The following is a 27,476-nucleotide window of genomic DNA, read 5'->3' on the forward strand; positions in this document are numbered from 1 at the left end:
GGCGGGATGAGACCTCAGACCCGCACCCCCGCTCGCAGGCTTCCGAAACCCTCAGCTCTTGCCAGGACGCTGACCGAACCAGCCTGCCACCAGTCCTGGCATCAGCGCCAAACTGGGTCCCGGGCCTGGGGGCAGCTCCAGGACAGAGGAGGGGCCGGGGAGACACCGCCGGCCCCGGGGGAGGAAGGGCTGAGCCACAAACCGCAGGCGCTGACTCACGGCCTCCTCTGGGCGCTGGGCAGATAAAAGCAGCAGCCCCGGGGCCTCCTGCAGCCGCAGGGACGCACAGGCCAGCGATGGCCTGGGGCACGGTGGTCCATGTGGCCCCGGGGCAGCCCACCCAGGCCGTGTGTGTGCTGGGCACCGAGTCGCAGCTGGATGTCTACAGGTGAGCAGGGGACGTTCTGGGGCCACGGGCAGCTCTGGGGCTGTGGGTGAACGCCTTCTGCTGCCACACGAGGGGTTTGGCTCAAGCGGCGGCCACTGCCAGGGAGAAGCCGGAGGGCCGAGATCCAAGTGGCCCCAGGACTCCCCTGGACTCAAGGCAGCGGCTCATCGCCACAGACGAGCGGGGCTTCCCCAGGGCCTCACCGCACAGGAAACCTGGTAGGGCAAGCAGGACCACATCCTCTCACACTTGAGGCCGTGAAGCGCAGAGAGGTCCTGTGACTCGCCCAAGGTCGCACAGTGCGTGGATCCTGGGAATGAGTCTGGCCTCCGAATCTCACAGCCCCGGCCCAGCTCCCCTTGCGCTGGGCTGCCCTGCGCTGCTCAGTCAAGCCTCCCTCCGTGGGTGTGCAATAGCGCGGGCATGATGAGACAGGTTCTGGCATGGAGCGGCGGAGGCGGAGGCCCGGCCCTGCTATTGGTTAGCTGAGATGCCCTGGGCAGCTGAGCCTCAGTTTCTTCATCTGTGAAATGGGGATTATACCCACTTTGTAGGGTGCTTGCAGGGATTAAGTGTGGAAACCTTGAGAATGTCTGTTGTGCACTTACTACAGTGCTGGGCCTGCCCTGGTGGTGGTTCTTCTGTCCATTCATTCCTTCAACAAATGCTAACTGAACCCCTGTTGCAGCCAAGCCCCGTGCCAGGCTCTAGCTAAACAGGGAGGTCTAAGCTGCTCGTGGTGGGCAAGGCTGGGCCGTTGCCGTTGTCGGTGGGCACGGTGCCAGCCTCCAGCTTCCGCCGCCACAGGTGAGCAGCTGTGCTTCTAGAAGAGCGCCCAGAGGACAGCTTGGCACACTTCCTTGAGTGTCGCTTGCCTCCTGAAGCGGGGCAGCAAACCGCAGGAAGTGTCTGGGGCCTCCTGGGGACACGGAGGCTGGCAGGAGGCCGAGAGGGTAAGGACTGAGGGGGGAGGAGGCCCACCATCATCCGGGCCACCCTGCGCCAGGGCAGTCTGTCCATCGAGCCCGGGGTTCCAGCCCCGCTGGCTCACACGGTCACGGTGACACTCACGTCACGCTTGGCACACACAGCTCAGTCAACCCCCCGTGAGGAAGGCAGCGCTGTCCCCATTTTACAGAAGAGGAAGCTTGTTTTTACCAGTTACCTTTCTGTTGTCCATTGCTCTCTGTACTTGCCTTTTTGAAGGAAATTTTCCTGTTCTCTTAAAAAATTATTGCATTTTCTCCATGTATGGAAATTTATGGACTTTGTTTCTAGTCTTCCGGTGAATACCTTTACATTTTAATAATAAAATGTTGAAAGTAAAAGCTGCTCAGTCGTGTCCGACCCTTTGCCGCCCCGTGGCCTGTACCCCACCAGGCTCCTCTGTCCATGGGGTTCTCCAGGCAAGAGTACTGGAGTGGGTTGCTATGCCCTCCTCCAGGAGATCTTCCCAGCTCAGGGATGAAACCTGGGTCTCCCACTTTGCAAGCAGATTGTTTACCACCTGAGCCACCAGGGGTTAAACACTACCTTAACCCTCTCTTCAATCAAGCACCTCGGAATATTTTACCTCTCATTACCCCTCCCAACCTACACTCTGCCGCTTTTTCTTAATGTCACAATTTTGATATTTTTATAAACTTCTAAAATACAGACAAGACTCTTCGGATTAACCAAAGTATTTACCGTTTTATCTGCTCACCATTCTTCCTTGCATCCAGATGCTTCTGACATTGGATGTCTTCTTCTTAAGGCAAACTTCTTAAAGTGTATCTTCAGGAGTTGTTTTGGTGAAAATGCATTGGTTTTAAATTAAAATGCCAGTTCTTCATCTGAAAACGTTTTTATTAAAATATAACTTTATGTACACAAATAAAAGTTAACGGCTATTTTTTCAAGATACTTTGAAGATGTTATTTAACTGTCTTCTGGATTTCATTACTGTTGTTGAGAAGTCTACTTGCAATCTAATTATGAAGCAGGGCAAAGACTAATAGAGTTTTGCCAAGAAAATGCACTGGTCATAGCAAACACCCTCTTCCAACAACACAAGAGAAGACTCTACACATGGACATCACCAGAAGGTCAACACCGAAATCAGACTGATTATATTCTATGCAGCCAAAGATGGAGAAGCTCTATACAGTCAACAAAAACAAGACTGGGAGCTGTCTGTGGCTCAGATCATGAACTCCTTATTACCAAATTCAGACTGAAACTGAAGAAAGTAGGGAAAACCGCTAGACCATTCAGGTATGACCTAAATCAAATCCCTTATGATTATACAGTGGAAGTGAGAAATAGATTTAAATGACTAGATCTGATAGATAGAGTGCCTGATGAACTATGGACTGAGGTTCGTGACATTGTACAGGAGACAGGGATCAAGACCATCCCCATGGAAAAGAAAGGCAAAAAAGCAAAATGGCTGTCTGGGGAGGCCTTACTAATAGCTGTGAAAAGAAGAGAGGCGAAAAGACAAGGAGAAAAGGAAAGATATAAGCATCTGAATGCAGAGTTCCAAAGAATAGCAAGGAGAGATAAGAAAGCCTTCTTCAGTGATCAGTGCAAAGAAATAGAGGAAAAGAACAGAATGGGAAAGACTAGAGATCTCTTCAAGAAAATTAGAGATACCAAGGGAACATTTCATGCAAAGATGGGCTCGATAAAGGACAGAAATGGTATGGACCTAACAGAAGCAGAAGATATTAAGAAGAGGTGGCAAGAATACACAGAAGAACTGTGCAAAAAGGATCTTCATGACCCGGATAATCACGGTGGTGTGATCACTCATCTAGAGCCAGACATCTTGGAATGTGAAGTCAAGTGGGCCTTAGAAAGCATCACTATGAACAAAGCTAGTGGAGGTGATGGAATTTCAATTGAGCTGTTTCAAATCCTGAAAGATGATGCTGTGAAAGTGCTGCACTCAATATGCCAGCAAATTTGGAAAACTCAGCAGTGGCCACAGGACTGGAAAAGGTCAGTTTTCATTCCAATCCCAAAGAAAGGCAATGCCAAAGAATGCTCAAACTTTACCGCACAATTGCACTCATCTCACATGCTAATAAAGTAATGCTCAAAATTCTCCAAGCCAGGCTTCAGCAATACCTGAACCGTGAACTTTCTGATGTTCAAGCTGGTTTTAGAAAAGGCAGAGGAACCAGAGATCAAATTGCCAACATCCACTGGATCATAAAAAAAGCAAGAGAGTTCCAGAAAAACATCTATTTCTGCTTTATTGACTATGCCAAAGCCTTTGACTGTGTGGATCACAATAAACTGTGGAAAATTCTGAAAGAGATGGAACTACCAGACCACCTAACCTGCCTCTTGAGAAATCTGTATGCAGGCCAGGAAGCAACAGTCAGAACTGGACATGGAACAACAGACTGGTTCCAAACAGGAAAAGGAGTACGTCAAGGCTGTATATTGTCACCCTGCTTATTTAACTTATATGCAGAGTACACCATGAGAAACACTGGGCTGGAAGAAGCACAAGCTGGAATCAAGATTGCCAGGAGAAATCTCAATAACCTCAGATATGCAGATGACACCACCCTTATGGCAGAAAGTGAAGAGGAGCTAAAAAGCCTCTTGATGAAAGTGAAAGAGGAGAGTGAAAAAGTTGGCTTAAAGCTCAACATTCAGAAAACGAAGATCATGGCATCTGGTCCCATCACTTCATGGCAAATAGATGGGGAAACAGTGGAACCAGTGTCAGACTTTATTTTTGTGGGCTCCAGAATCACTGCAGATGGTGATTACAGCCATGAAATTAAAAGACGCTTACTCCTTGGAAGAAAAGTTATGACCAACCTAGATAGCATATTCAAAAGCAGAGACATTACTTTGCCGACTAAAGTCCATCTAGTCAAGGATATGGTTTTTCCACTGGTCACGTATTGATGTGAGATTTGGACTGTGAAGAAGGCTGAGCGCCGAAGAATTGATGCTTTTGAAGTGTGGTGTTGGAGAAGACTCTTGAGAGTCCCTTGGACTGCAAGGAGATCCAACCAGTCCATTATGAAGGAGACCAGTCCTGGGTGTTCATTGGAGGGACTGATGCTGAGGCTGAAACTCCAGTACTTTGGCCACCTCATGCAAAGAGTTGACTCATTGGAAAAGACTCTGATGCTGGGAGGGATTGGGGGCAGGAGGAGAAGGCGACGACCGAGGATGAGATGGCTGGATGGCCTCATGGACTCAATGGACACAAGTCTGAATGGACTCCGGGAGATGGTGATGGACAGGGAGGCCTGGCGTGCTGCGATTCATGGGGTCGTGAAGAGTCGGACAGGACGGAGCAACTGAACTGAACTGAACTGATTATTCCTTAATGGGCGACCGGACTTTTCTTCTTTCCGGAAACCTGTAAGATCTGTTTGTCTTTGGTTCTCTTCAGTGCGGTGAGGTGCGCTCGTCTGCGGGCGTACACAAGTGTGCATGTGTACATACAGAAGGGAGCCACTGACAACTCCTGTCACTTCCCGTATCTCAGCAGCGCATCAAAGAGCACATTCTAAGAACTTCCCTGGTGGTCCAGTGGTGGAGAACCCACCTTGCAATGCAGGGGACGCAAGTTCGATCCCAGGTCTGGGAACTAAAGTCCCATACGCTGAGCCTCCTGAGCCTGAGGGCCACAACTAGCCCCAAAGCAGCCACACAAAGAAACTGAATAAGTGTTTAAACGAGACTGTGCTCTAACCACGAGCCAGCTGCTTTCTAGAGCACGGCCTGCCACGACTCCAGAAACAGAAGCTCGTGTGATTCTTCACGTGTGCACAGCCCCATGTGTGCACGTCTGTGTGCAGACCTCGGGGTGTGCGCCTCACTCTCCGCACACACCCGTGCGTGTGCCTTGGTATGCTGCTTCCCAGTTCAAGAATCAGTCCTCCGGGTCAGGGGTTTCCTTTCTGCTCCTCACTGTCTCCTGCAGGCGTGCGTGCGTGCTAAGCCGCTCAGCCGTGTCCAACTCTCTGTGGCCCCGTGGACTGTAGCCCACCAGGCCCCTCTGTCCATGGGATTCTCCAGGCAGGAACACTGGAGGGGGCTGCCACGCCCTCCTCCAGGGCATCTTCCCGACCCAGGGACCAACCTCGCGTCGCTTATGTCTCAGCGTTGGCAGGCAGGTTCTTTACCACTGCGCCCCCAGGGAAGCCCGCTGCCTCCTGAAAACCTCCTTATTACCACTGGTCAGGGTCAGTCTGCCTGCCTTGTGGTGTCTGCACTGGCGGCAAGGGAGAAGCCCTGGGGCCGGCTGCAGCAGGCTGGGCTCCGCCTCACCGCCTCCGTCTGTCTTCCCCCTCTGTCTCCTCCACAGCTCTGCCCCCAAGGGCTCCACATCCTTCAGCATCACCGCCTCCCCAGGAGTGGTCGTGAAGGTCGCCCACAGGCCTCCATCCAAGAAGAGTCCCACAGGCTCGTCCCAGTGGCCCCTGGAGCCCGGCCTGGACGTGAGCCTGAAGCTGAGTGTGGCCAGCGAGAGCACAGGGGACCAGCAGGTGAGGGCAGCGCGGGGCCGGGAGGCGGGGCGGCCAGCAGGTCCCGACAGGCCCACCCCTCAGCCCGTCCAGGGTCAGCAGGTCCTAACAGGTCGGCCTGTCCAGCATCGACCCGCGGTCTCCCCACTCTCAGAGCCTGCTTGTCTCCAACAGAACTCATGATAGCTTGTTCCCCCCGTACCATCCTCACATCGAGATGTCGGGGGCTCACGGAGGTCAGGGTTTTGATTAAATTTATTCATCCAGCAAATGTTTAATAATCGCCTTCTCTGTGCCGGGCACTGTCAGACCCTGAAGATTTTAACGAGCAAGAAGGTGAGATCGCAGCCCCTAAGGTGCTCACAGCCCATGGGCGAGAGCGTCAGACAATATGAACGGCTAGGAACGGGGTGTCTGCTGGGAGGCGCACGGTCGGGCAGCCCGGGAAACTGGCCCTGGCCTTGCACTTAGCTTCTTAGGCTGCTTGCTGTAACACAGGGCCACGGTTTTAAAGCAACAGAAACCTGTTCTCTCACGTTTCTGGAGGACAGAAGTCTGAAATCAAGGTGTCAGCAGGACCGTGTTCTTTGGAATCAGTTCTTTGCCTCTTCCCGCTGCTGCTGGCTGCGGGATCCCGGGACTGATGGCCACGTGGCTCCAGTCTCTGCCCCCGGGGCCCGCCCCTCCTTCTCAGTCCCTCTCTGCCTCCTTGGCAGGACGCTTGTCACTGGACTCAAGGCCTGTCTGGATGACACAGGATGATCTCAAGGTCCTTAATTACATCCGCAAACATCTTTTTTTTTCCCCCCACATGGGGGTCACATTCACAGGATCCAGGGATGGGAGGTGGACATGTCTTTTGGGGAATCACCGTTTAACCCGCTGTACTCACATTGACTATAGATGGATAATCAGGGCCCTCCGGAGGTTCTCACACACAGATCTGGGCCAATAACCACTTGTTCCCAGCAGGGGAGGTCAAACGGTCTCTCCCCGGGGGCAGAAAGTTGTTTCTTGTTGTAGGAACACAGACCTTGGGCATCAAAGCTGCTCAGCGAGTGAGTAATCAGGGGACGCTTCCTGGAAGAAGCGGCAAGCTGAAGGGTGCTGTGAATGACCTATTTAAGAGGGGTAAAGAGCTAGAGCTCAACATAGAGGATGTGGCCTCGGTGCGCACTGTGGATGAGAGAGGGTGAGATGCGTGTCGGGGAAGCTGAGAAGGCTTGTATGGAGAGGAAGGAGCGGGGAGAGAGGGAGCCAGTGTGAGAGGGTTGGCATCCGGGACCTCTTTCTCTTGGGGCAATAGGAAGCCAACAGGAACCTTTCATGCAGGAGCAGCGAGACCGTAAACGTACATTGGTAAGACCCACTGGCTGCAGTGAGTGAGTCGATTAGATCTAGGCAGGGCGACCGGTCAGGAGGTAGACGGTTTAGACGCAAGGTGACGGCAGCTGCGACATTTCTCTGGGTGCCCGCCATCCACAGGGCAGGTCCAGACGCCTCAGTGTGGCCCCCAGGAGCTCTGCTTCCTCTGGGGGCAGCTCTTGGGTTTTGCTCTGGGGAACTCCCCTCCACCCTCTTGCTTGGGAGCGTGGTTCCTGATGCTCGGCCAGACGGGGCCCATCGGATGGGTTCTCCCTGGACTTGGAGCCTTGGGAGACGGGGGCTGGTGTTTCTCTGTCTCAACGGCATCTGCCCTGAAGAGGCCAGCCCTGCTCAAAGCCCCTGCTCCCCGGTCCCTGGAGGCTGGGGCCCAGCCTTTCCCAGTCTGCTTCCTCAGGCCTCCTCCCTGCCCCTGCTGGCCAGCGTTCCCCGCGGCTGTCACCCCAGCCTCCCTCTCACGCCTCTCCCATCACACCCCCAACCGCTGGACTCCTGCGGTCCCTGCTGGACCCCCTCAAAGGGTGCCTCCCCGACACCAGGCAGGCAGACCAAGCCCCGGGCCCCGGCTCCCGAAGGACCCCCTTCTACGCATCACAGTCACTTGGGGGTGTTACTGCCCCTCCAGCGCCATGCGCCGGGGCGTTCCCAACAGGCTGGGAGCCCCTTCCTCGTCTCCTCGGCACCCCGCTCCGAGCCGGCACGTAGCAGGCCGTTTGGTGTCTGTTGAGTGACTAAGGACGTCATTCGGGTTCGCTCCTGTTCCGCAGGTTCGGATTTCGTACCATGGACCCGCGCCCACCCCGGTTGAAGCCCTGCTCTACGTCACTGGGGTCGGTAAGTGATGCCCAGCAGCTCGGAGCTCAGCCCCCTCCCCTCCACACACCCCGCGCAGGAGAGACTACACCCCGACGCTTACTCGAGACCAAGTGGAGAAAAGAAACATTTCTAGACAGCCACACATCTGGTCGCTCGTAAACATTCCTTCCCCAGGCAGTGAGCCACAAACACAGCTGGAGGCAGGCGTTTGCAGGGAGGTTCAATCACACGTCAGTGTTTTATTTCCCAGCTTAGGAAGGGCATGTGGATTTTTGACATATGAGTCTCTATACCTTTTTGAAACCTCAAATATTCATGAGAAAAATAGATGATAATACTGTCTTATACAATAACGTAGACCAGTATCCCCCAAATGATTTTCATCCCACCTTCACCATTTTTGCCATGTCAGTGATCTGTACTCAGATTTATTTAGTATTCTTCTTCAAATAAAGTATGTTTGAACTTGCCTTCATATTGGACAATAATATCATAATACCAGCATTATGTAAATGTACATTAAATATATGAACAGCATATGAAGGTTTCATTCATTTATTTCATAGTAAATGTCATTTATTTATTTCATTAATAAATATGAATATAAATAAATTCCATTCATTATTTCACTAAAACACATTTTAATAATTTTATTATTATTATCTAGCACTTACTCTATGCTGGACAGAGTGCCAAGGCTTTACATTTAAGCTTTACAACAGTCCAGTGAAATTGCCACTATCATCCCATTTTACAGGTGAGGAAACTGAGGTACAAGAGGTATAGAGACTTGCCCGAGACCACACAGCTGGTTAGCCAGGGAGCCAGGGCGCTCTGGCCAGCGAGTGCTGTGCACTCTGGCCCAACATTGACTCACGGCCGTGTGTGTGTTTACAAGGTCATCCAGGCCAATCTCATTCTGTGACCTCATAAGGTCACCGCACAGTTGTCACTGGAATGGTCACGTTGCCGAGTGTTCTGGTGAGGGGAAGGCATATGCTTTCTCACCCGTGCCGTGTGGACAGAGCAGGTATGTCTGAGGCTGTGATTTGTCCCACGGCACACAGATCAGAAAGTCAGGTGGGACCGAAGCAACCACTGTGCCCCCTGCTGCAAGCTCACCGGGTGCTGAAGGTGGGCCAGAGGCTTCTGTGAGGGGGCAAGGTGTCCTTGCAGGAGCTTTGCCTCATACACCCGTTGGGGTGGCTGGGAACTCTTTCTGAAGCCCTGGGGTGGGAGCGCACGGGGCAGACACACAGGGTCTGGTTGGCGTCCCGGTTGTGGCATGGCCTCCCACCCAAGGAGGATGCCTGTGGTCAGGAGCCCCTGCTCTTCTGCCTGAATTGCAGCCAGACTTCTCAGGGGACATGGGGAGTCTTACATCCTGTGTCTCCTCTGAAGGGGAGGCAAAAAATCCTTCGTGCAGGTACACCTCCTGGGGAAAGGACTGTCCATCTGGGGCCAGACCAAGTGCCCCACCCTTGGTCTGGTATCCTCACCAACCCTCTCCTCTTATTTGCTGGGATTTCAGAAATCTCCTTGAGTGCAGACATCAGCCGCACTGGCAAAATGAAGCCCACGGGCAGCGTGAAGGACCAGGTACGCACAGCTTGACCTCAACCTGGCCCTGAATGGTCCTGACTCTGCTGGGCTCGCCTTACACGCCCCCTGGTGGTGATGGGATGAACAGCAGTGTGTTTCATATATCCATGTTAATAGGCCAAGAAATACAAGTTTAGGGAGAAAAAGAAAATTAAAACCGCCAATACCATTATTGCTTTGGTTTATATAGGCCCCATCGAGTCTACAAAACTACATTTTCATGATTGTATATTCAGAGAACCTGTCATCCCTCAAACCAAAAGCCAGATTCACCCAGTTCATGCACAGCAGAGAAAATTTGCAGGCAGGTCAGGACCCTGGCCCCAAAATCTAGGCTGTGGAGAATTCCCTCATGGCCCAGTAGCTAGGACTCCACGCTTCCACTGCAGGGGTCCTAGGTTCAATCGCCAGCTGGAGAACTAAGATCCCGCACGTGGGACTTCCTGGTATTAATGAATCCACCCGCCAACGCAGGAGACATAAGAGATGGGGGTTCAATCCCTGGGTCAGGAAGATCCCCTGGAGGAGGGCACGGCAACCCACTCCAGCATTCTTGCCTGGAAAATCCCACGGACAGAGGAGCCTGGCGGGCTGCAGTCCATGGGGTCACAAAGAGTCGGACACGACTGAGCAAGTAAACAGCAACAACGTGCCTCGTAGCATGCCCTATGCTAGAGTTGAGCGACTGGTGGGCAAGGTTCACACGGGGGGAATAATAGAGAAAAGAGGCAGTGGGTGGCGGAGGGAAGCGGGTGGGTGGGGCAGGGAGTGTAGGCTGCAGAAATGTAGGGTGGTGGAATACACAGGTGACGAGTTGCCTTAAACCTCAGGATAAACCTCGTGGTGTCCCTGAAGCCCCAAAGCTGCCTGCACATTTTTATGCTGATCTGGACTTTAATTAACCAATTAAATTTTTTTTGGTCACGCTGCTCAGCTTGCAAGATCTTAGTTTCCCTGCCCCAGGCAGTGGAAATGCCGAGACCTATTCACTGGAGCATCAGGGCAATCCCCACATGCTGGTGCGCACTTAAGGGTGACAGGACCTGTCAAAAGTGAAGGTCCCCTTGTGGGATCGGTCAGCAGTGAAGGGGGAGCTGCAGCTCTGGGAGGGGAAGCCGCCCTCCTGTCTTTCCCAAATTGCAGTCATCCCCTGGGGCAGAACGCTCTGCTACAAACAGAGGATGGCGTCACTGTTTAGATCCTTGATGGGAGGGGCGCTCCATTTGCTTTCATCTTCGCAGAGATAGCAGCCAGCTGCTGAGAATAGTGCCCACACTTTCAGGAAAGAGTTAATTAAGAGTTCTCTCAAGAGGAACTATTTAGATTCGAATCTTGACACAAACGTTTAGCTCAGTTTGGTTTGCCAATCCAACAGTTTTTAAAAGCTGTTGAAATCAGTTTTACTGTCTTGGCCTCCTAACTTCATTTTTTAAAAATTTTTAAAGATGTATTTATGTGGATCTTTTAAAAGTCTTTATCGAGTGTGTTACAGTATTGCTTCTGTTTAACGTTTTGACTTTTTTGGCCACGAGGCCTGTGGGGTCTTAGCCCCTCCTTAAGGGATCAAACCCACACCCCCGGCACCGGGAGGCAAAGTCTTAGCCACTGAACCACCAGGGAGGTCCCTTGGGCTCCGTTTTTAAAATGGATGAACTGAGTTTGCTTATGACTTTGGGGGGAGGCAAAAGTCCACTCTCGGGACCAGAACACTACCTGATGCGGGAGCGAGGTGTGTAAACCACTCGAGACTGCGAGGTGCCAGGCAAGGCGGCGGGCTTCCCCAGGAGCGGAAGGGGCACACGCGCTCCTAAGTGTGCCCGTCTCTGCTGGGTCCACAGAGGGCCTGGACCTGGGGCCCCCGTGGGCAGGGCGCCATCCTGCTGGTGAACTGTGACAGAGACAACCCCAACTCTTCTGCCGTGGACTACCAGGATGAGCAGCTTGACGACAACGGTAAAGACCCCCAAGATCTAGCGGAAATAGGGTTTTTGTCTTTTTGTAAAGCCTTTCGTCCTGAGCCTGGCAACAGTCCTCAGAAATCAGGCTTATTGGAAGCATGCTCTTGTTAGCACACGGGTTACATAGGTGAAGGAATGAACAAGGGTCCTGAGAGGGCAAGTGACCCGCCCAAGGTCACACAGCAGCCAGGGGAGGGCTGGGAGCGAGGCCGAGCGTCCCAGCGCCTCCTCCAGGACCGTTTCCATCTCCAGCCTGTTGCCTAATGCAAACTTCCGCTCTCAGCTCAAGCCTGGGGCCCCAAATAATTTAAGACAAAAGCCTGACTAGAGCCCCAAACTCAGGTCAGAGCGACTCTGAGCCCTGGCCAGACTGGGCACTGCTCCAACCAGTTCAGAACTATTAGTTCAATTGATCCTTCAGAAGTATGTATGGTTCTCATCCCCACTTTACAGATGGGAAAACTGAAGTACAGGAAGTTAAGCAATTTGCTCCGGGTCACACAGCCAGTAAGCGTGTGGCTCAGGATTTGAGCCCGGGCATCCTGGCACCGGGGCAGGTTTAGGAGCCCTGCTGGCACACCTCCGAGTGGTGGCCAGGATGGGAGACGCACGGCCCAGGTGCACTGGAGGAGGGCGCCCAGGGAGTGAGGTCATTTGGCCAGGGCAGCAGCTACTGCCTTCCTGCGGGAGTTGCTAGAATGGCCTAGCTGGATGCAGTTTGAAGTTGCGGGCAGTTGGCGTGTCCTGATGCCAGGGAGCAGCGTCTCCATGGCGCCTGGCACACACGTACCTGTATGGACCCTCCCAGGATGCAAGGTGCTATAATTCGGGCTTTGCGCCTGTGACTGCACCCTTTCCGCGCGGGCTCTGTGCCTAGCCCTGCGTGCTGACAAGGATGCAGAGGCGTGGAGAGAGGAAACGACTCCCCAAGCTCCCACAGACCCAGGGCTCACGCCCCGCCCACTCCAGCGCCCTTAACCACGCGACTCTTGTCCGGCTCTGCTCTCCCCACGTCTTTGCCAGCCACCATTCAGGCTGGTTCATCTCCCTCGCGGGCCCCGGGGAGAAGCTTCTCCACTCATTCAGTCCACAAACAATTACTGAGCATCTGTCTCGTGCTAGGCATTGGTCTGGACGCTTCTCAGAGCTGAGAGCAAAGCAACATGCAAGACAGATGTGGTTTCTGCCTCGCCAAGCTAACATCCTAAGCTCATCCTGGTGGGAGAGGTCATGTCCAAACCCTGATTTGCTTTAATTCTAAAATGAAAAATGTCACTTGAAAAATATCACTTAAAAACTGAAAAGAGCGTAAAGAAAATAAAGCCAGGTGACGAGATGAAGGGTGGTCTTGGGGGGAGGGTGGTCTCAGGGGCTGACGTCTCAGCCATGCCCTTCTCTCTCCAGACCTGGAGGACCTGTCCCTGGTGATCCTGAGCACCAAGACCCCCGAGGACTTTTTCAGCAAGCACCAGCTGGTGCTCCACGTGGCCAAATCTGAGATGGACAAAGTCAGGGTGTTTCAAGACAATGGTGAGTCACCTCTGGCTGTCACCTCACCGCCCCCCCCCAAAGGGACTCAGCCTCTCCACACCCTCCTTGGGGAAAATTCCCGAGCACCTCCCCCGTGCCAGGTTCTAAGAATCGAGGAGGCAACAGGGAGCGAGCTGGAGGGCCTCTTTGAACAGATGGGCACAGAAAGGGCACAGACAAGACCCAGGCAACAGACGGGGTCTGGTGCCGGGCGAGCGCAGAGAAGGGCCCGCCGTCCCTCCCAAGCACTGCCGAAGCTGATCGTGTGTGTCCGGCTCTTCTCTCTCTCACACACATGCACACACACACAGAAGACTCATTTGCAGGAGCTGTTTTGCTCTTGTTTCTGAAAGCAATTGGGGTTTTTGTTTGTTTTCCTTTTTTTTTTTTTTGGCCACAGCGTGTGGCATGCAAGACCCTAGTTCCCCAAGCAGGGACTAAACCCCCGCCCCCTGTGGTGGAGGTGCGGCGTCTTACTCATGGGGCTGCCGGAGAAGTCCCCACAGGGGATGTTGAATCCAAGCTGACTGCACATAACACCTGTAACGTGCAATTGTTTGTTCAACAATCTGCTGGTCAGAAGCAGCAGCTTCTCGGTGGCTCAGGGGCCCCTGCCGTCCGCGCTAGGTCGGCTCTAGGCACAGGGGACAGAGCAAAGAACTTAGCAAAGTCTCTGCCCTCGGCGGGATGGGGGTGATGATACGTGAAAGGTCGTTGCCTGCAGCCCCAGAAGGCGCTAAATGTGTCCTTGCAGAGAAGGGTGCAGCAGGGGAGGGGGAGAGGGCGGTCGGGGAGGCCCCCCAGAAGGTCGCTGAGCACTGGGAGACGGAGGAACATCAGGGGTAGGGCACTCTGGGGCAGGGGGGACCGCGGGTGCAAAGGCCCTGAGGTGGGCTGTGCCCACGGTTCGAGGATGCAGGGGGGCCGGTGTGCTGAGAGCACCAGGCAAGGTTTACGAGGGTGAACAGGCCGAGCAGAGAGGCCAGAGGGGAGGGGCCAGTCACAGAGGCAGGAAGTGACTGCAGCTTCTCGTCTGTACCGGGTGGGGGGCCTATGAGGGCTGTGCTGAGGAGCAGACCTGACTTACTTCCATTCAGACCGCAGGGATTAGACTGACATTGGTTTGGCCACAAACCAACTCCTTGCCTCTGTGGAGGTATCACCCCCTCCAGGAAGCCCTCCCTGACCCTCCAGCACTCATTGCTGTCTATGATTTTGACTGTCTTTTCCTTGCCTCTGTGGAAGCATCACCTCCTCCAGGAAGCCCTCCCTGACTCTCCAGCACTCATTGCTGTCTGAGATTTTGACTGTCATTTCTTCTCCCTGCTGTGGCGCTGGTGGTGAAGAACCCCCCTGCCGATGCAGGAGACATAAGAGACACGGGTTCGATCCCTGGATGGGGAAGCTCCCCTGGAGGAGGACACAGCAGCCCAGCCAGTATTCTTGCCTGGAGAATCTCACGGACTGAGAAGCCTGCTGGGCTAGGGTCCATAGGGTCGCAAAGAGTCAGATCTGACTGGAGTGACTTAACATGGACGCACTTATCCAGTAGACCGTGTGCTCCGTGCCGCCAAGGACAAAGACTGTCTCCCTGATCCTTCGGGGTCAGCTGCGAGCAGGTGAAAGGCAGGGAGTGGACGAGAGCAAGAGCGGACTACCACGTATGCTGGGCTTTCTGTAGCACTGGGTGGGACTCAGGCACCCCATCACGCCGGTCCTGGGCCTCCATTCGGTGATGTCGCGGCTGAGGCTCAGCCCTCTCCCCCTGAGGAGGGGCTCAGGCTCCTCAGAGACAGGGACGCAGCGCTGACCCCCTGCTCGCTCCCAGGGGGCCGGCAGCCCTCCCGGTACAGCGCGGTCCTGGGGCCGGAGCGCCCGTCTCACCTGCTGGAGCTCCCGGGCGGCCGGCGCAGCACGCGCTTCTACGTGGAGGGCCTGGCCTTCCCCGACGCCAGCTTCCCGGGGCTCGTTTCCCTCCACCTCTCCCTGCTGGACGCGTCCAACCCGGTAGGCCCGGTTGGGGGTTGGCGGGGGCGGGGTGGGGGGCGTGGCGGGGAGGTGCTGGGGGCGGAGCTGGGCTTCCAGGCCCCGGCCCAGCTCGGGAGGGGCTCCCCGTGCCCCTGGCTGCTCTCACAGCCCCTCTCTCGCCCTCCCCCCCGCCGCAGGAGCTCCCCCAAAGCCTGCTTTTCCAGGACAGCGTGGTCTTCCGTGTGGCCCCCTGGATCATGACCCCCAACACCCAGCCCCCGAAGGAGGTGTACGTGTGCAGGTGAGGGGCCCTGGAGGGCCGGGGCAGGGCCCAGACACACACACACACCCCCCCAGGGAGACCCTGGAGCAGGACCCCGGGGGGCTTTGTGCCTCGCAGCGTGGATGGGGGAGGGGTGCTCCCGCTGCGCCGGCTGAGGGCGGGGCTTGTTTGGCGCCCCAAGCGGACAGGGAAGTCATCGTGGGCGCTGTTTCCCTGTCGCTCTCCGCCCCGAGCATCCTGAGGGTGGCTTTAGCGCCTGGGGGCCTTTGGACTTCGCCAGACCCGGAAGATGAGAGCTCTGGTCCTCCGGGCGAGGCCTCCGGGCTCCCACGAGGGCGGCCCTGCACGCGGAACCCCGGGCACTCATTTCCAACGCCCGTTCCTGACCAACCTCTGAGCTCGCGTTCTCTATCCTGGGGCAGGGCACGCGGCAGGGGGCCCTGGGCGTCCATCCCGCGGCCAGGGAGCCCCTGATAACCACGCAGGGCCCCGGGGGGCCTTCCCCCGTCCCCTTCCTGCCATCTGGGGGAAGGAGGGCTGCGAGTGTAACCTAGTGGTCAGGACGCAGCCTGGAAGCCAGCAAGGCCTGGACCTGAAAGCACGTGGCGTGACCTTGACGCTCACCTCCAGGCTCTGCCTTCTGCTCGCTGGAAGGGTGCCTGCTGGTCCCCTCCTGGGTTGTCAGCAGAGCTCAGGGAAACAGCATGCTCAGAGCAGACAGACGGGGCAAGCGGGGGTCTCCATCGGGCTCCAGGGGTCTCGAAGCACCCACCACGGGGGTCCTGTCCTGTGTCCTGGCCTCAGCTCCTGCGCCTGCTCCGCCCTTAGTCCAGCCCGCCTCCTCAGAGCCCAGCCAAGGCCGCTGGGTGTGGAATCAGGGGCCCCGAGGACCTTTTCTTTCTTCCTGATCTTTCTAGGTTATTTGAAAATGAGGACTTCCTGATGTCACTGACCGCGCTGGCCAAAAAAGCCAAGTGCAAGCTGACCGTCTGTGCGCAGGACGAGAGTGTGAATGACCGGTGGATGCAGGTGTGTGCCCTCGGGGCAGGCGGGCTGGGCGCGGGAGGCACACCCCGAGGGTCAAGGGGCACAAGGCCCCGACTCCACCGGCTTGGCCCGCACCCCGCTGGCCACCCTTCCTCGGCCGGCGAGGAGTTAAGAGCCTCCCAGGGTCCCCGCAGACGGGGGAGGCTCAGGAAAGCGACCCTGCTGACATTTAAACGGCCTGCTAGCCGTGTCACCGAGATGACCTCATTCCTGCTTGAAAACTCTCAGACGACCTCAGGAAACTGAACAAATGCTGCAAAGCTCGGGGGCTGGGGCTCCAGCGGCTGCTCCAGCAGCCCTGCCTCCAGGCAGGCCGCCCCGGGCTCGGCCCCCAGGCCAGGCCACAGCCCTGCTCCAGCGTCTTCCGAGGCGCCCATCTCCCCCCTCAGCTACCTCCGATCCAGTTGCCCCACGTCCGCCACCCTGGATCAGCACTCCTTTCTAACCCCCAAATGTGGCCTCCCTGGTGGCTCAGACGGTAAAGAATCTGACAGCAATGCAGAAGACCCGGGTTGGATGCCTGGGTCACAAGGATCCCTGGGTCAGGAAGAGCCCCTGGAGGAGGAAATGACAACCCACTCCAGTATTCTTGCCTGGAGAATCCCATGGACTGAGGAGCCTGAAGGGCTATAGTCCACGGGGTTGCAAAGAATCGGACGCGACTGAAGCAGCTGAGACACACACACACAACCCCCAGATAATACCCTCTCTGCCTTTCCTATCATTCCACCTGTGTTAGAGCAAACTAGATGAAATGGCTGGAACGTCACCATTTTTCATCTCAGGGAATGGCAGTGTGAACCTCCAAGATGGTTCAGCCTAATAGTGTTTTATGGCCAACGTCACGCCTGCCGGCTGGAATGCAGGCCAGCTGTGCACCCGATCCAATCTGCGCCCTCCCGTCTCTGTCCCAGGGGCTCAGCTGGGCCTTACCCGCCCTCTTTTGGGGCAGGATTACGTCTGTCCTCCAGGCTCCAGCTCAGCAGCACTCTTATTATTATTATGCATTTGTGGGCTTCCCTTGTGGCCCAGCTGGTAAAGAATCCACCTGCAATGTGCGAGATCTGGGTTCGATCCCTGGGTTGGGAAAACCCCTTGGAGAAGGGAAAGGCTACCCACTCCGGTGTTCTGGCCTGGAGAATCCCATGGACTGAGTAGTCCATGGGGTCCCAGAGTCGGACATGACTGAGCGGCTCTCACTTCGCTTTCATTATTCATTTGCGTTAGGGAACCGGTGCTTCACAGCGCTGTTAGTCTCTGCTCCTCGGCAAAGTGAATCAGCTGTGCCCGTGCTGCGCTGCGCTCAGTCGCTCAGGCGTGTCTGACCCTTTGCAGCCCCTTGGACTGTAGCCTGCCAGGCTCCTCTGTCCATGGGATTCTCCAGACAAGGATACTGGAGTGGGTCGCCATCCGCCCCTCCAGGGGATCTTCCCGACCCAGGGATCAAACCCAGGTCTCCCACATTGCAGGCGGATCCTTTACCAGAGCCACAGGGAAGCCCAAGAATACTGCAGTGGGCAGCCCATCCCTCCTCCAGGGCTCTTCCCGACCCAGGAAGGGAACCGGGGTCTCCTGCGCGGCGGGCAGATCCTTTACCAGCTGAGCCACAGGGAAGGCACACATACACGTGTACCTACGCTTTCTCAGGCTCTCTTCCCATCTGGGTCGTCATGGAGCTGAGTAGAGTTCCTGTACCACACTAGAACCTCTTTAGGAAGTCTCCCCTGCGCCATCCCAGCTGCGTTGGGAGGCCCCCTCTGTGTTCCCATGGACATCTCACCTCCCTCCCCTCCTAGCTCTGGGTGCTGAACGCCCAGCTCTTGGGTCGCCCCTCAAGCTCAGGGCCCGTGGCTGGTACACCATGGGTCCCTGGCACCCACCAGGAGCAAGAGTGAAGGGCACCTGGGTTGATTCCTCTGCACGTGGATTTAAGCACAGGACAGTAAGCTCTGCTTTCCCAGAGCCCCTCTTCTGGGGTTGAATAACCCAGTGCATTTGCCCTTGACCCCACGGGGAGAGAGAGCAGATGGTTCTCCAGCCCCCATCCCTGCGCCAGGCGTCGGGAGCAGGTGTGACAGCCTCCCTGCCCCTCTCTCTGCATAGGACGAGATGGAGATTGGCTACACCCAAGCCCCACACAGGACGCTGCCCGTGGTCTTTGACTCCCCGAGGAACAGAGGCCTGAAGGACTTCCCCATCAAGTGCATGCTGGTACGTGCCGCACGGGTTGGGCGCGGCGTGCACGCCCGGCTCCCGCCTCCTTCCTGGCTTCCATCCCCCGCCCCACACCGAGCACCCGCAGGCGCGTGGGGCCGCAGGACGCCGAGCAGCTGTCGCACAGGTGGAGGGGCAGTTTTTTTTAAATTATCCGTCTATCCGTCGCTATCTTTGTTTTTAAGTTTGCGTTTCTCTGTGTGTGTGCATACTCAGTCGTGTCCAACTCTTTGCAACGCCCTGGGCTGTAGACAGCCAGGCTCCTCGGTCCGTGGGATTCTCCAGGCCAGAATACTGGAGTGGGCTGTCGTGTCTTCCTCCAGGGGATCTTCCCAACCCAGGGATCAAACCCGAGTCTCCTGCACTGGAGGCGGGTTCTTTACTGCTGAGCCGCCAGGGGAGCCCTTTTTAAAGTTACTATTTTATGTTAACTTTCTTTTTCAGCTGCGTGGCTTGACATGTGGGATCTTAGTTCCCTCACCAGGGATTAAACCTGCACTCCGTGTGTTGGAACCGCGGAGTCTTAGCCCCTGAATCTTCAGAAAGCCTCCTCCTGGGATATTTCTGTTATGTGATGAGATATGGTCTTGCCTTTCCCAAAGCCCTTTCTGGCTGTGAGCTCGAGCTGTCCCTCAGGAAAGCCCTGCTGAGCGTGCAGGTCGGGCGTGGGCACTCTCGTTCCACTGCAGATGCTCGTGGGGCCTCGCTGGTGTCCGGCGGTTAGGACTCTGCACTTCCACTGTTCAGGGCACAGGTTCAACCCCCGGCCAGGGAACTAGGATCCCTCATGCCCTGTGGTGTAGCCAAAAGAAAAAAAGATGCTGTTCTGCAAGGTGGGAGTAGGGCCCGGACCAGAACCTTCCTCAGCATCCAGCTGGAGGCTCTGTCTTTTGGGTGGGAGTGTGACTTTCAGGGGCTCCCCTCGGGACACGCAGGCTGTTCAGGACCAGAGTGGTCATTTCCTCGGTGTGACTTTATCAGCCAAGGTCTCCACATGTGTTTAGGGGGTCAGGTGAGAGCGTAGCATTGAGTCATGCTTGACTAACTGGGTCGCTTCCTGCAAACTCAGCACAGAATAATGAAAACGGTAACAACTGTAATAACGGTCACATCTGGGGCTCACGTCCTGTGGCACTCACAGTGCTGAATGCCGACATGAGCTCACGTAATCTGTCTGACAACCTCTAATAGTAGGTGCTACCACTAGGCCCATTTCATAGATGGAGAAACTGAGGCTCAAAAGGTGAAGCGGCTTTCTTGAGGTCACACAAAAAGACAGTTAAGCTGGAACTCAAAGCAGGCCATGAGCACCCTGCCCCTGCTTTCTCAGAGAGCCCCAGGCCTGTGCTCTGAGCCCTGACAGCCCCCTGACCTCAGGCACCCAGAGAAGACGGAGGAGGGAGTGTGAGGTGCGAGCTGCACTTCGGTGAACGGCTGTCCAAGCAGCATTCTGTTCCCCAAAGGGCGAGGGGCTGACCTTGCCCACGCGGGAGGCTTTGAAAGGAGACCTGAGTTTAACTCACTGGCTCTCCCGTGCTGCGTGCTGCCGGCGCAGGGATTTAGTTGGGGTCATGACGTCTCTGCCATTTGGTTCAGTTCAGTCGCTCAGTCGTGTCCAACTCTTTATATCCCCATGGACGGCACCACACCTGGCTTGCCTGTTCTTCACCAACACCCGGAGTTTGCTCAAATTCATGTCCATCGAGTTGGTGATGCCATCCAACCGTCTCATCCTCTGTTGCCCCCTTCTCCTCCCACCTGCAATCTTCCCCAGCATCAGGGCCTTTTCAAATGAGTCAGTTCTTCATGTCAGGTGGCCAGAGTATTGGAGTTTCAGCTTTAGCATCAGTCCTTCCAATGAGTATTCAGGACTGATTTCCTTTAGGATGGACTGGTTGGATCTCCTTGCAGTCCAAGGGACTCTCAAGAGTCTGCTCCAACACCACAGTTCAAAAGCAGCAATTTTTCCGCACTCAGCTTTCTTTATAGTCCAACTCTCACATCCATACATGACCACTGGAGAAACCATAGCTTTGACTAGATGGACCTTTGTTGGCAAAGTAATGTCTCTGCTTTTCAATATGCTGTCTAGGTTGGTCATAACTTTTCTTCCAAGGAGCAAGCGTCTTTTAATTTCATGGCTGCAATCACCATCTGCGGTGATTTTGAAGCCCAAGAAAATAAAGTCTGACACTGTTTCCACTGTTTCCCCATCTATTTCCCATGAAGTGATGGGATCAGATGCCATGATCTTCGTTTTCTGAATGTTGAGCTTTAAGCCAACTCTTTCACTCTCGTCTTTCACTTTCATCAAGAGGCTTTTTAGTTCCTCTTCACTTTCTGCCATAAGGGTGGTGTCATCTGCATATCTGAGGTGATTGATATTTCTCCCGGCAATCTTGATTCCAGCTTGTGTTTCTTCCAGTCCAGCGTTTCTCATGATGTACTCTGCATAGAAGTTAAATAAGCAGGGTGACAATATACAGCCTTGACGTACTCCTTTTCCTATTTGGAACCAGTCTGTTGTTCCATGTCCAGTTCTAACTGTTGCTTCTTCACCTGCATACGGATTTCTCAGAAGGCACGTAAGGTGGTCTGGTATTCCCATCTCTTTCAGAATTTTCCACAGTTTATTGTGATCCACACAGTCAAAGGCTTTAGCATAGTCAATAAAACAGAAGCAGATGTTTTTCTGGAACTCTCTTGCTTTTTCTATGATCCAGTGGATGTTGGCAAATTGATCTCTGGTTCCTCTGCCTTTTCTAAATCCAGCTTGAATATCTAGAATTTCACGGTTCACTTTCTGCTGAAGCCTGGCTTGGAGAATTTTGAGCATTACTTTGCTAGTGTGTGAGATGAGTGCAATTGTGTGGTAGCTTGAATATGCTTTGGCATTGCCTTTCTCTGGGATTTGAATGAAAACTGGCCTTCCTATAGACAGCCTCAGATGGAGGGAGGCTGTGGTGGTCCCTTAGCCCGCATGGCAGTCAGGGGTGTTGGTCACTGTGCTTAGTCACGCAGTCGTGTCCAGCTCTTTGTGACCCCATGGACTGTGGCCCGCCAGACTCCTCTGTCCAAGGAAGTCTCCAGGCACGAATACTGGAGTGGGTTGCCATGCCCTCCTCCAGGGGATCTTCCCAACCCAGGGATCAAACCCAGGTCTCCTGCATTGCAGGTGGGTTCTTAACCATCTGAGCCACCAGGTTGGGGTATCTTGATTCAAATCACTCAGGAAAGGAATTGGGGATCGTGGAACAGGGACTCCCCTGGGCTTTCCTGGTGGGTCAGACGGTGAAGAGCCCGTCTGCCATGCGGGAGATGCAGGTTCGGTCCCTGGGCATGGCTGCCCAGTCCAGGGCTCTCGCCTGGAGACTTCCACAGACAGAGGAGTCTGGCGGGCTGCAGTCCATGGGGTGGTCGCAGAGTCAGACGGGACTGAGCGACTAACGCCTTCACGCTTGCTTTCTCAGGGACTTCCCCGGTGGCCAGTGACTAAGAACCCTCCTTGCAATGCAGGTTCAAAGTCTTGTTGGGGAACTAAGATTCCCCCTCGCCTGGCCAGGGAGTTAAGACCCGATGCAGCCAAATAAATAGATAAAATAAATTTTATAAGAAGAATTGGGATAAGAATCAAGCTCCTCACCAGGCTACGGCGCCATCTGCTTCTCCAGCCCTGGGCCACTTCCCTGCCCCTCACGGGGCTGCAGCCCCACTGGCCTCCTCCCTGGTCTTCACATGCGCCCAGCTGTGCTCACCCTGGGGCCTTTGCACCTGCTGTTTCCGCTGCCTGCGGCGCTTGCCCCAGTTCAGGGTCTGGCTGCATCTCCACCTCCAGGTCTCAGCCTCTGTGCCCTCAGGGAGGCCAGCCTGAGGCAGAAGGACCCACCCACGGCCCTGGTGTTCTCCACCTGCCTGTTCCTCCTGGAGTCTCTTATACATCACCAGCCTGCTTGCTTCCCACCCTCTGCCTCCCAGATAAGCTGGAAGCGCCACGCAGGCAGGGGCTGAGCCATGGTGCCATCACTGCTCACCAGGCACTTGGCGCGCAGCCTGACACGCGGGGGCTGTTCCTTCCACAAGGCGACGTCAGTAAACTTTAAACCAGTAAATGGAGCACCGAGGGCGCTTGCCAAAAATAGAAGCGTTTACCCTTGAAGTTAAACTGAATGAAAACAAAGAGTGCTATTAAATCCATCTTCACACAAAGGTCCACAAAAGCTCAGAATCGAGGTTTTGCTCTCCTTGTTAAGACAGGAGGTGAGTGGGTGTTAAGGGTGGATTTGTCCCACCACTCTGAGACCTTTTTCTTTGACTGACCAGAAAGACTGGAGGAGAACCTGGACACCTTCTAAGTCTGTGCTGGGATCGATGGCAAGTACCCCCCGTCCGGGCATCTCCTGCACACCCCACTCTGGGGGACCCTCTTCTGCAGACAGTGGAAACCCCTGGACTGCAGGAACCCACGCCTGTAGCCTTTGTACCTTTCGTCTCATGGCGCCAGGGCAGCGACCCGGGTGAATTCATCACCCCTTCATCACACGTTCTTTGAGCACGTAGTCCGTGTCCAGCCGTGTAGGGATCAGTAGGGATCTATTGCTGAGCGATGCCGAGGCCCCTACTCTTATGGGGTTGTCATTCTAGCTCAGAGATAGACAAATGAAATAGTCAGGGGAGGCCTCGTTGAGAAGCTCACAGTGGAGCAAACACTCCAGAGGCAAGGGAGCTGACTCCGCGGATGTCTGGGAGAAGAGGGCTCTGGGCAGTAGGACAGCAACGATGAGTGTTTTTAGTTTATTTATTCTCGGCTGCACGGGCTCTCTCTGGTTGCAGTGGGCGCTCGGTGTGTGGGCTCAGCTGCTGGGGCACACGCACTCGGTCGCTCTGTGGCACGTGGGATCTAGCTCCCAGACCAGGGGTCGAACCTGTGTGCCCCACACTGGCAGGCGGGTTCTTAACCACTGGACCCCCAGGGAAGGCCAGAACAGTAAGCCTAATGAATAAATAAGTTACATTATATGTTGGGAGGTGCAGTCAAGTACTACAGAAAAGGAAAGCGGAATCACGGGGCTGCCAGCAGCCAGAGTGCTGGGGGGATTAGATGGCAACTTTAAATGAAATGGTCAGGGGAGACCTCATCGAGAAGCTGACACCGGAGCAAAAACCCCACAGAGGTCAAGGAGTTGCCTCTACGGATGTCAGGGTGAAGAGGGTTCTGGGCAGCGGGAAAGTCAGTGCGGAAGTCCTGAGGCGGGATGTGCCTGGCAGGCCCAGGGAGTGGTGAGGAGGCCGGAAGGGGGGACCCAGTGAGCAAGAGGCAGAGAGGTGGGGAGGCAGGCACGTGGCGGGAATGGGTGTCGCTGGGGGAGACGGGTCCTGGGGCTTCCTGGCCACTGTGAGGCCATTTCTTCAGAATCTGAGGCTCTGGGGAATTATTGCTTCATTGCAGAGTCTTCAGCAGAGGACGAGTTTGATCTGATTGGTGCTGTTGAAGGCAGTCTCTGGTTGCATGTTGAGAATGGATCACAGCGAGGAAGGGTGGGGTGGGGGGATCGGGGACGAGGTCACCACTGAACCTGGTGACAGATGATGGGGCAAGGGAGTGGAGAAGCAGTCGGCTTTGGGATGTGATTTTATTTTTAATAGTTACTTGCTGATCCGCCTGCACCAGGCCTTAGTTTCAGCCTGCAGGAGCTTAAGTTGCAGCGTGTGGGGTCTAGGTCCCTGACCAGGGATTCAACCCAGAGTCCCTGAGCTGGGAGTGAGGAGTCTCAGCCCCTGGGCCACCAGGGAAGTCCCTTGGGATACACTTTGAGGGCAGAACGAACAGGACTTCTGACACTGTGCGGGATTGACAAGGGGGGGCTCCAGGCCTTGACCCTTGTGGGGCAGGCACCACCCCCTGGGAGGGGAGGGCCTCGGGACAGGCAGGGGATGAGGGAGTGGGGAGCAGGGTCAGCAGTTCTGACTGGGGCAAGTGTGAGATGTTTGGTCAGCCTCCAAGCGGGGCGTCAGGCAGGCCGGGGGCGCGCTCACGGCGTTTGGCAGGAACATGCAGGCCACGCTGTGAGCCTGGCCACGGCCAGCATGTGGACGGTATTTCTCGAGGCCAGGCGAGACCACCAGGGGAGGGAGTGAAAGGAGGACCCGGTCTGTGCCCCACCCCCACCCCCAGCGCGCAGGAGACTCGGAGGGAGCAAAGGGAGGGAGACCACGATGTCCCAAACACCAGGTGCAGAGAGCGTGGGAAGGCTGGGGGCGACCAGCCGACCCAGGCGCCGCTCAGGGACAAGGGAGCCCAGGCCTTGCGCGCTGAGCTGACTGTGGCCGCAGGGACCCCGAGGGGCATCTGTCCCACGCTGACTCTTGGCCGGCCGGTGCTTGCTGTGGGGGCTCCCCGCTGCGCACAGCCTTCCTCCAGCTGTGGGGGGGCTCCTCACGGCAGTGACTCCTCTGGTCTCAAGGCACAGGCTCTGGCGCTTGGGCTTCAGTAATCGCAGCTCCCGGGTCTCGGGCACAGGCTCTGTAGCTGGGGGCATGGGCTTCGTTGTCCCGTGGCAAGTGGGACCTTCCCGGACCAGGGATTGAACCCTGGTCTCTTGGACTGCAAGGTGGACTCTTAACCAGCAGACCACCAGAGGAGCTCAAGGGAGCAGTTTTGATGGCCCAGCAGGGGAGGAGGTCAGGTTGGCAAGGGTTTTAGAGAGAAAGGGAGGATTTGGAAAGAATGGGTTTTAGACCTGTGGAGTCACAGACCCGCTTGAGGCTACTCATCTTCCCACAAAACATGCCCCAAGCCCAGTATTTGGCATCAAGTTTCAGGGCGTCTGTGGCCCCCATGAAGGCCCAGGGTACAAACCATCAATTTGTGGGCAGTAGAGTTGGAGGTGAGCTTCCCTGGTGGCTCAGCTGGTAAAGAATCTGCCTGCAACGGAGGAGACCCCGATTCGATTCCTGGGTCAGTCGAGAAGGGATAGGTTACCCACTCCAGTACTCTTGCCTGGAGAATCCCCATGGGCAGCGGAGCCTGGTGGGCTACAGTCCACGGGGTCACAAAGAGTCAGACAGGACTGAGCGACTGAGCACAGCACAGAAGCACGGGTTAGAGGTGCAGCAGGCGGGCTGAGGACGGCCTCTCAGATGGGCCCTAAGCCCAGAAGCAGACGCCGTCTTACATGGCAACAGGGGCTTTGCAAATGAGATTAAGTCAGGGACCTTGCGATGGGGATTCTCCTGGGTGATCTGGGAGGACGCTATGCCCTCACAAGGCTCCTCATGAAAGGGAGGAAGCGGGGCCGGGATGGGAAAAGACTTCTGATGTCAGCAACAGAGACTGGAGTGATGGGCACTGAATACGGAAGAAGAGCCGCCAGCCAGCTGACCACTAGACGCTGGAAAAGGAAGGGAAACGGGTTCTCTCCCAGAGCCTCCAGAAGGAGCCAGCCTGCCGCCCCTTGATTCCGGTCCCGTGAGGCCGACTCAGACCTCTGAGCTCAGAGCCGGCGGCTTACAGCGGCAGCCGGCAGCCAGAAGCCAGCGCGGGGTGGGAGGCGCCGCCCCCGCGGTCTTCTCTCGAGGACGAGGGGCCGCAGCCTCGTGGGGAGGCCCACTGCAGCCCCAGGCCGGGACGCGCCCCTGTGGACCAGGAGCGTCTGCTGTAGAGACAGCTCGAGCCGCAGCCTGCCTGACGTAGTTTCTGCTCTGAGGACAGAGATGGAGCCTTGCAGACTCATTCTCACACCCGAGTTAAAGCTTATGGAGTGGGCTTCCCCAGCGCTCAGGGGCGAAGGACCCACCTGCCAGCGCAGGAGAAGTGGGCTCGATCCCTGGGTCAGGAAGAGCCCCTGATGCAGGAAATGGGGACCCACTGCAGTGTTCTTCCTTGGGAAAGCCCGTGGACAGAGGAGCCTGACAGGCTATAAATCCATGGAGTCACGAGTGGGACACGGCTGAGCGCCTGAGCAGGCACACACGCAAGGCTTAGAATGCGCCCCGCAGAGACTCATAAACCCCTCTCTTGCCCGCGCTGACTCAGCCTTCCTTCAGAATCCCTCAGACGGTAACGGGACCTGCTCTGAACCAGTGGCCGAAGGGTTTCTTCTGTGAGCAAGCTCATCTTTAAACCTGGACCCCACGCTCTCGTCCCCAAGACCCTGGGTTCTCTAACTCTTGGCCCCTGCTCCTCCCTCCCCAGGGTCGAGATTTTGGCTACGTGACTCGCGGGCCCCAGACGGGCAGTGTGACTGACCTCGACTCCTTTGGGAACCTGGAAGTGAGCCCCCCAGTGACAGTCGGGGGGAAGGCGTACCCGCTGGGCAGGATCCTCATTGGGGACAGTGGTTACCCCAGGTGAGGAGAGGAGGCAGGGAGCGGGGCGGACTCAGGGGCGCAGGGGAGTGGGGTGCAGCAGAGGGCTTCCCTGCTGGCTCCTGGCCAGGAGGGCTCAGCGGGGACATCCCTGGGGTCCCGTGGGTTAAGACTCCACGCTTCCAACACGAGGGGCTTGGGGTGGATCCCTGGCTGGGAAACGAAGACCCTGCATGCTTCTCAGTGCAGAAGAAGAAAAAGAGGGCTCAACAAACTTGAGGGATTGTGGGGAATCAAAGCAGACAGCAAAGAACACCCAGTGGGGAGCCCAGTTCCAAGCTCGGCCACCTGCACGCCTCGGGCCGCTGAATGTTTGCTGAGCACCTGCTTTGCGCGGGCCCTGAGCCAGGAGCTGGCAGGGAGTGTGGCCCTGAGCAGGACGGGCAAGCCCTGCCGCTGTCCTAGTGGGGACGACGCGCCACAGAAAAGCTAACAAG

The 27,476-nt window shown here is 55.9% G+C and overlaps 1 protein-coding gene across 1 annotated transcript in view; it reads left to right on the forward strand.

Moving 5' to 3' along the window:
• Nucleotides 255-27,476, forward strand: part of PADI4 (peptidyl arginine deiminase 4) — a 32,945-nt gene continuing 5,723 nt past the window's right edge. The window contains exons 1-11 of the mRNA XM_018054703.1: nt 255-388; nt 5,715-5,895; nt 8,025-8,091; nt 9,605-9,672; nt 11,514-11,628; nt 13,038-13,163; nt 14,992-15,170; nt 15,329-15,432; nt 16,332-16,443; nt 18,565-18,672; nt 26,867-27,021. Of these exons, the coding sequence (XP_017910192.1) occupies nt 297-388; nt 5,715-5,895; nt 8,025-8,091; nt 9,605-9,672; nt 11,514-11,628; nt 13,038-13,163; nt 14,992-15,170; nt 15,329-15,432; nt 16,332-16,443; nt 18,565-18,672; nt 26,867-27,021 (1,307 nt within the window). The 5' untranslated portion in view covers nt 255-296. The remainder of the gene's footprint in view (nt 389-5,714; nt 5,896-8,024; nt 8,092-9,604; nt 9,673-11,513; nt 11,629-13,037; nt 13,164-14,991; nt 15,171-15,328; nt 15,433-16,331; nt 16,444-18,564; nt 18,673-26,866; nt 27,022-27,476) is intronic.

This window comes from Capra hircus, chromosome 2 (genome assembly GCF_001704415.2).
Source record: "Capra hircus breed San Clemente chromosome 2, ASM170441v1, whole genome shotgun sequence".
NCBI lineage: Eukaryota > Metazoa > Chordata > Mammalia > Artiodactyla > Bovidae > Capra > Capra hircus.